Source organism: Pongo pygmaeus, chromosome 1, assembly GCF_028885625.2.
Source record: "Pongo pygmaeus isolate AG05252 chromosome 1, NHGRI_mPonPyg2-v2.0_pri, whole genome shotgun sequence".
In the NCBI taxonomy this organism is placed as follows: Eukaryota; Metazoa; Chordata; class Mammalia; order Primates; family Hominidae; genus Pongo; species Pongo pygmaeus.
Window position 1 is genome coordinate 91,590,557 of NC_072373.2, and position 9,257 is coordinate 91,599,813.

At 39.2% G+C, this 9,257-nt stretch overlaps 1 protein-coding gene across 1 annotated transcript; it reads left to right on the forward strand.

Moving 5' to 3' along the window:
* The first annotated feature begins 1,512 nt into the window (after nt 1-1,512).
* LOC129007871 (olfactory receptor 6K2) lies at nt 1,513-2,490 on the forward strand. Its single transcript, XM_054439239.1, has one exon. It carries the CDS (start codon nt 1,513-1,515, stop codon nt 2,488-2,490), a length of 978 nt encoding a protein of 325 aa, XP_054295214.1.
* Nucleotides 2,491-9,257: the final 6,767 nt, after the last annotated feature.

Genomic DNA, 9,257 nt, shown 5'->3' on the forward strand with positions numbered 1-9,257 from the left:
AAGATCTTGAAACAATAGATTCTTCTGTGTGAAAGGAAATATAGAGAAAAGAGAAAATGATCACACAATTTGGGGTTATGTTTACACTTGGGATATAAAACATTGAATAATCAATGAGGAAAACCAAGAGAGTGTGGTGTCAAATAGGCAAAGAAAGGAGAGAGTTTCAAACATTGGGCAACTGACCTTTGGAAGTTAGTGGCAATGAGACAGAGGGAGGCCATTAAATTTCAATGGGAAAGTCGCTAGTATACCTTAAGAAAAGAGATATGGGAAGTTGAGGGTGGATACATTATTCAGAGATTCAAAAAAGAATGAATAGAATAAATACCTTTTATACATTGGAAAAATAATGCAGTTGTTACAAAGGAGGGAAATAATCTGAATAGAAACAGTATTTTCTCCCAAGATAAGAAGAAATGTGGATGTTTGATTGCAGAAGAGACAAATAAATAAAGTAAAACAAAACATTCTGAAAAGAGAATAAGTTAATAGGACAATTTCCTATAATGTGTGTAGTTTAAATTGTATTCTACAGGGCACTGCAGCTCTGCCCTTCCTTCTAACTACCACCATTCAATTGTACCAGAGCAAGTGTATAACTATATTAAGCATTTATTTATTAATATAGTTAGTTTTCATAAATTACTTCATTTGACCAAAGGCTTCTGGTACAAAACCCCTTCAAGATCTCCTTACCAAGAAGACGTGGAAGAGAAGGAAAGGAAGGAGACAGAATAGACCATCTTATAAAAGAAGGTAAAATAACTTATGATTATTTATATAGCTTTTCTTCTCCAAATATTCTCTGAATTATGGTTAAGAATATACATATGAAGAGAGGAAGAGTTATTAGACAGAGAAAGAGGGTTGAAAGAATTCACCAGTAATGGCTTTGTCTTTATTATAAAAACATGCCAATCAAATCATATGTCAAGAATCCAATAAACTGGGAGCTTGAAAAAAAATATATGGAACAGTGTGGGGAGATTATTAGGGAATCAATAAGATTTAAATATCAAAAAGAACGTCCTCTTAATTATTTGTTATTCCTTCAATGCCCTGTCTAATTCTATATTTGCCTAAACAAAATCATTTTAAAATACAGTCCCCTGACCAGCAGGACCACCATTGCCTGAAAATTTGTTGGAAATGAAAATTTTTGGGTCCTACCTCAGAACTACAGATTAGGAACAAACTCTCAGTATGAGGACCAGCAATGTGAGTTTTAACAAGCCCTCCACGTGATTCTGATGCATGTTAATATTTGAGAATCTCACATCCAAAATATTGACTGTGCTTTCTGACTGGATTTTTTCCACACTACAACTTAAGTCGTAAGCAACTATGGAATATGGACCATGTCCTTCTTCCTTGTCTTCCTCTCTATCCCCATTACAGGGCTCTATTCAGAGGCTGGCTTCTTGTAAGTGTATTCCTTTATCCAATAGTAGATGCCTCCTAGAAGGCTTGAGTGAACTGGAAATTGAAACTCTCACTTCCAACTTGGAGATGGAGAGCCCCAATCGAACCACCGCTCAGGAGTTTATCTTCTCCGCTTTCCCTTATTCCTGGGTTAAGTCTGTTGTCTGCTTTGTTCCACTGCTCTTCATCTATGCTTTCATTGTTGTTGGAAACCTGGTCATCATCACAGTGGTCCAGTTGAATACTCACCTCCACACTCCCATGTATGTTTTCATCAGTGCTCTTTCTTTCCTGGAGATTTGGTATACCACAGCCACAATCCCAAAGATGCTGTCTAGCCTGCTTAGTGAGAGGAGGAGCATTTCCTTCAATGGTTGTCTCCTGCAGATGTATTTCTTCCATTCCACTGGCATCAGTGAGGTGTGTCTCTTGACAGCTATGGCCTTTGACCGCTACCTGGCCATCTGCAGCCCTCTTCATTATCCCTCTGTCATGACCCCCAAGCTATGTACCCAACTGACTTTAAGTTGCTGTGTTTGTGGCTTTATCACACCCCTTCCTGAGAGTGCCTGGATCTCTACACTGCCATTTTGTGGTTCGAATCACCTTGAGCATATCTTCTGTGACTTCCTCCCAGTGCTGCGCCTGGCCTGCACAGACACACGAGCCATCGTCATGATTCAGGCAGTGGATGTCATCCATGCAGTGGAGATTATTACAGCTGTGATGCTCATCTTCATGTCCTACGTTGGTATTGTGGCTGTAATTCTACGTATTCGTTCAGCTGGAGGCCGCCGCAAAGCATTTTCCACATGTGTCTCTCACCTCATTGTCTTTTCGCTCTTCTTTGGCAGTGTGGCTGTCATGTACCTACGCTTCTCTGCCACCTACTCTTTGTTCTGGGATATAGCCATTGCTCTGGCCTTTGCAGTTTTGTCTCCCTTCTTCAACCCCATTATCTATAGCCTGAGGAATAAAGAAATAAAAGAAGCTATAAAAAAGCACATAGGTCAAGCTAAGATATTTTTTTCTATAAGACCAGGGACCTCAAGTAAGATATTTTAGTTGAGGTCTTGTATAGTTGCTGGCTCCTCTTCACCTTCAGCTCTCAGCAATCTGTCTTTTCCTATCAGCCTTTTATTCAAACTGGTCTCCCAGAGCTCACCAAACCAAACCAAACCAAACCAAAGAAAACAAATTCAGTAATAGCTAACATGAATAACTTCTATTTAATCTTTACTCAATTAGACATATTTTTCAATCTGACTTTATTAATTACACTTTCTGCCACTCAAGTTATTCAAAGTAAATTCATTTTGTTGAAATGTTCTGCATAAACATTTACTTTAATTTTAAAGCAATTAAAATATTTGTCTGTAAGACATGGTAATTTAAAAAGTATCCTTCATAAGACTAAGTTTTATCCATGGTGCCTCCAGTTTCTATAGTTGAAGAATGACTCAAATTTTTAAATTAAGTATCCAAGTATTGATCAATAAGCAATTTAATTACGTTACTCATTAAATCATCAGTTTTTTCATGATAAATGAAAAACTTAGATGTTGCATTCACTGTGATCAAATGCATTGTACATATTAAGTAATAAACATAAATATTATCTGTTGAATGAATAAACCAACATACCACCATGCTGCATTCTGATTGTTTTAGACAATCAAGCAATTGTGTTAGGCAACAATGCTTTCAGGCTCTCTTCTTTGGCTTTTAGGATTCCAGACTCTTCTTTATCCTACCTCATTGACGCTTCTTTCTCTTGCTGAGTCTTCATGTCATACATGCTTTATAAAAAGAGATTTTTCTCCAGGGCTCATGATTCAGCTGGGATAGGATAAAGCTTATTACTGTGCAAATGTTAATAAATTTTTACCCTTCTCTAGCCTGCCAACACAAATCCTATAGCTGTCAGTATGATTTCCCCACTTTTGTGCCACAATCCTTTCATTACTTTTACTCCTAAATCTTATGATATTTTAAAATCAAATGGAAAGACAGAAGTTAAGGAGATATCTTATAAAAAGGGTTAATGCCATCAAATAAAAGTCTGGGATACAGAAGAGAAGAAAAATCAGAGAAAACCTGTTGCTTGTGGGTGCAGGGGGTCTGGGTAAAAGAAAGGCTTTAGGGGATACTTGGTTTAAGAACAGGAGGACAGAGGGAAAAAGAAAGGCAAAAAGTATCACTGAGTTTAAGTCGTGTATTTTTGATATTCTTCAAATGACATGAAAAACATCATTATTTTTCCAATTTATTGACTAATTGATGCTATTGTAAGTGCAATATTGTTACAGAGCTGATCTACATAAAGCTCCATTATATGAAAGGGTCACACCATTTTTTCTCTGTCCTCTCTATTTTTAATTTTTGCAATAAATCATTTCCTAAATATTATCAACATCCCTAAAAAGTAATATAGCTAACACTACCTGCCTTACATCCATACTTTCTCAACTTCAAGCTTCTTTCCCCACTGCAAACTGAGCTGTTCTTACAACTTAAATCTGACTGCTTTATTAGCCTGCCTCAAAAACTTCTGTGATTAAACATACCTTCATTTCAAATTACGAACATAAAGTAATTTTACTAGTTCTGTGTGTGTGTGTGCATGCATGTAATAAAAAAAATTCCAAGCTGTGGAAAAAACAAGAGAAAATAAAACAGAGAAAAAAAGTTCATCGTGTGTTGATGTTCCTGTTACCTTGTAAATGTGCTCTTAGTGAATACACAGGATTAAGGAAATATATGCCTTCTGGCCTGGAGAGGACAGAAACTGCTAACTTATTCCCTGTTAATTTTAAATATATTTATTTTACATAAAATTGCACTGCATTTATTAATCAAATTTTTACTAGTAATAACAAAATATCATATGTGATGTTTAATATTGAGTGTCAACTTGATTGGATTGAAGGATGCAAAGTATTGTTCCTGGGTGTGTCTGTGAAGGTGTTGCCAAAGGAGATGAACATTTGAGTCAGTGGACTGGGAAAGGCAGATCCACCCACATTCTGGGTGGGCACAATCTAATCAGCTGCCAGTGCAGTCAGAATAAAAGCTGGCAGAAGAACGTGGAAAGACTAAACTGGTTTAGTCTTCTGGCCTACATCTTTCTCTCATGCTCTGTGGTTCTTGGATACCAGACTCCAAGTTTCTCTTCAGCTTTGGGACTCGGACTGGTTTCCTTGCTCTTCAGCTTGCAGATGGCCAATTGTGGTACCCCACCTTGTGATAGTGTGTCAATATGCTTTAATAATACATCTATCCTATTATTTCTGTCCCTTTAGAGAACCCTGACTAATACACCTGGTATATTCACAATTGTAATTATGTTTATTGATAATAATATTAATGCAATTTTCCTCTTATTGGGCACTCTTCACTTTTAAGACATTGTCATACACACACACACATACACATATGTTATTTTATAGAAATTCTTTGCAATAGGTATTAATATCAGTACTGCTTTAAGAGGGAGGAAACTATAGCTTATAGGGCTTAAGCTTTCGTCCAAGGATACACATTTAGTAAGAAGCTGAGTTATAATTTGAACCCAGGTCTATGCTTGTTCAAAAGCCTTTCTCTTAACTACCATGCTACATTTTTTAATATTCTAGCTATATTCTTGAGGAAATAGAGAGATGTATTATCTAACATTCTTTGGAAACACCGAACCAATAGGATATTTATCTATTTATCTATAAAGATGTATTATAAATATTGGCTCATGTGTTTATGGAGACCAAGAACTTCATGATCTGCTGCCTATAAGCTAGAGAACCAGGAAACTGGTGACATAATTTAGCCTGAGTCTGAAGGCCTGAAAACAAGGGAAGCTGATAGTATAAACCCAGGTCCAAATCCAAAGGCCTGAGAATCAGGAGCACCCAGTGTCCAAAGGCAGAAGGAGATGAAAATCCCATCTCAAAACAAAAACAAATTTGCCCTTCCTTTATCTTTTTGTTCTATTTAGGGTTTCAAAGGATCAGAAAAGGTGGTAAATCCTTGAGTGATGTTTACTTTTTTCTTAATATCTCATAACTTAAATACTATGATGTAAAATTAACAATTATTAAATATTGATATAAAGCAATGTGTCTTATATTATATGATAAAAGTAAGAGAGGAAAGAAAACACATTTGCTAATGTGTGTGTATATATATATGTGTGTGAGTATATATATAAACATGTTCACAACAAAATAAGGAGGAAACACTCCTGGCAATTATAATTATAGTTTCCATTTTTATAACTAGTCATGTTATCATAGCTAGTATTTATAACTACCTTCTTCTACTACTCATTCTGTATTCACTTTGCCTTCATCAAGCACGTCTATTGGTCATAGTTCCATAACTGATATGGTGACCTGAACATTAATTCCTCAGGGATCTTGGTCATCAGTAGTCCTTTCTGGATTGTGGTGTTGTAATGTTTTATTGTACTTAATCACAGGGCATGGAAATATTAAAAGACATCCTAAAGAATCTCCTGTGTACCAGACATACTCTTCCCTTCACTGTGGAATCTGTGGAATAACAGTCCAATCTCAGGCATTTCCTCTGCTTTTGGTGGGTCATCTTTTGAGCCATCTTTCAACCAGTCAACCAACCAACCAACCAACCAACCAACCTATTACAGCCCTTTCCTACTCCCTGAGCTGGAACATTAAATTCAAAATCTCTGCTTAGTGAGCCCATATCAATAAATTTAACTTGATCCAACTTTATGTTCCTTCCACTATTTTTCCATAACCTTATTATCTATTCTTATATATGTTCTCTAGATTTCTAATCGTATAAACTTGAGCTTAAACAATGTAGCACACTTCTTCATGGGTTGCATATTATACCTAACCTTTGGAGACCTCCTGGGTCTTGAGTCTAGCTCTAGGTCTAGAAGAAAAGAGGAATAGTGGGGATGGGTCCTAAGGAGAATCTGTATTGTTTTGCATGGCAATTGCTTCAGGGGCAATTTTCTCAGCAAAACAAGGTTAATTATCTCAGAAGGAAGTAGAAAGGCTGATATCACTGTGGGTAGGGAGGCCACTTCCATTGGCAAAAAAAGGCTCGTCAGAATTTAGGAGCACAATTTCCCCAGATCATCAGAATTTTCCCACGTGTCCCCATCCCAACTTAGAGATAGATAATATGTATATTATCTACTATGTGCTGGAGAGTGTTTTAAGTGTTGGAACAACATGGGTCCAAGGTTTATTCTCTGATGTCTAGAATCTCATAATTCAGGGGGAATTAGGGCTTAAGAAATAGAAGAAACTGAAATAGTTCTTTGGCTTTTCCTTGTCCAGTTAAGTAACCACTCTCTACTCTTTCCACAGTAAAGAAAAAAGATCAGAGTACATAATATTAGCAAAAGCATTCCCTAAGTGGTAAAATAAAATGAAATATCTTTATTAAAATATGGGGCTGTCTTGACATTTGCTCTTTTCTGTCTTATTTTTGGTGGAGATCAGCTATGTGCCTATTCTTTTATCCATTAAACAGTGTGAAGGCAAACAAAACTCTATTTCTGTTTAGGATATTACTAAAGTGATAGAGAATAGAAACCGAATATCCTAATATTGGATGTGTTTGCAACATTTACTTTCTATCATCTCAGATCTTTCCCATTGGTGCTCAGATGATTAAGATAAGTGATCTGGCCATAGGTGACAAAAGGACATGATGATCAAGTCCAGCTTAATTTAGATTTCATGTTAGAGAAGGAAGGTGAAAATTGGTGGATTAAAAAAAAGAATCTAGACATCAAAAAGTAAAGAAAACTCGAGATCATCGTGGTGGACGGGAGGCATGACCAGACTGCAGCTCCGACTCATACAGACAAAGCAGCGTGTGGAGATGCACATTGTGAATTTTAGCTCAAAATCGACTGCAAGAACAAACCAGCAATCCCGAGAGGACCCATAGACCCTCTGAAGGAAGTGGACTGCTCCTGCAGGATCCAGGAAACACCCCAAATACTGTGAGTGCCCCAAATGCAGAAGTGGGAAAAGGAGAACCTCCTCACCCGAACACACACTCCCACCGGAGAAATTGAAGGTCTGTTTGTAGGAGTTTCTGACATTACCTGGAGCTGAGTCAATTTAGAGAGCTGAGTGAAATACAGGGGTAGAGGAAGTAGCAGAAAGGCCCTGGGAGTTCGCTGGATCCCCAGGCAGGTCATTCCTGTCTGGCACCACAGGGATCCATTGGGAGGGTGGCCACAGGAGCAGGGGAGAAAACACCACAGGGAGAAGGAAATCCCCAGCTGAACTTTGTAACAATTTGAATGGGGTGAGAAACCTCCTGGCCAGAACTTGGGGGAGGGCACGAATCTGGTGTGCAGATTCCACAGGCAGGAGAAGAACCAAGCCCTTTTCTTTCGCAGCTAGAGGCGGGTAGCCTGGGGCAAGTTCTCAAGCCCTGCTTGCCCACTACCTGGAAACAGACTCGGGGCTGTTGTGAGTGCACAGTGGAAGTAGTGAGATCAGTCATTCATTTGCGTGGGAGCTGGGTGAGGCCTCAGACTGCCAGTTTTCTCCCACTTCCCTGACAACCTGCATAACTCAGCAGAGGCAGCCATAATCCTCCTAGGTACACAACTCCATTGACCTGGGAACCTCACCCCGATCCCCAACAGCAGCCGCACTAGACCTGCCCAGGGAGAGTCTAAGCTCATACACACCTAGCCCTGCCCCGACCTGATGGTCCTTCCCTACCCACTCTGGTAGCCTAAGGCAAAGGGCTTATAACCTCGGGAGTTCTAGGGCCCCACCCACCACCAGTTCCTCTCAATACTACCACAGCTGATGCTCTTTGGAAAGCGCCACCTACTGTCAGGACGCCAACCAGCTTAAAATAGAACATTAAACTACCAAAGATAAGAACCCTCATGGAGTCCATTTCAACCCCCTGCCACCTCTACTGGAGGTGAATCTTATGGTGTGGCTGGCTAGGACAAATGCAGCAATTTATGTATTTGGAATGCTGGCTTTTAAAATAGTGGCCCTTTTCATTCTGGCATATTATACAGTACATGGAACATAGTGAGCGCTTGCTAAATATTTGAATAAACTAATGAAAATGTAATAAATGAATAAATTGATTATCCAATTAGTTTTCTAAACTAGACATCCAGGAGCCTCATTTCTTCTTTTTGCCTCACAGCTGAGAAGATGATAAATAAGAATCAGACAGCTGTGATTGAATTTGTATTCACTGGCTTTACTTGCTTGCAGGAGGGTGAACTGGGTCTTTTGTTTGTTTGTTTGTTTTTTGTTTTTGAGACAGAGTCTCTCTCTGTTGCCCAGGCTGGAGTGCAATGGCACCATCTCGGCTCACTGCAACCTCCACCTCCCGAGTTCAAGTGATTCTCCTGCCTCAGACTCCTGAGTAGCTGGGATTACAGGCGCCTGCCACCACGCCCAGCTAATTTTTGTATTTTTACTAGAGACAGGGTTTCACCATGTTGGCCAGGTTGGTCTCGAACTCCTGGCCTCAGGTGATCCACCCGCCTCAGCCTCCCAAAGTGCTGGGATTACAGGCATGAGCCACCGCGCCCAGCTGGCTTTTGTTTTTTATCCTTCTGCTCCTCATTTACCTATTCACCATCATTGGCAGTCTTATGGTGTTCTTTGCCATCAAACTGGATTTCTGCCGCACAGCTCCTTGTATTTCTTCATCAGTGTCCTCTCCTTCCTAGAGATCTGGTATACCACCATCACCATCCCCAAAATGTTCTTCAACCTAGCCAGTGAGCAGAAGACCACCTCCCTGGATGGTTGCCTCTTGCAGATGTATTTCTTTCACTCCCT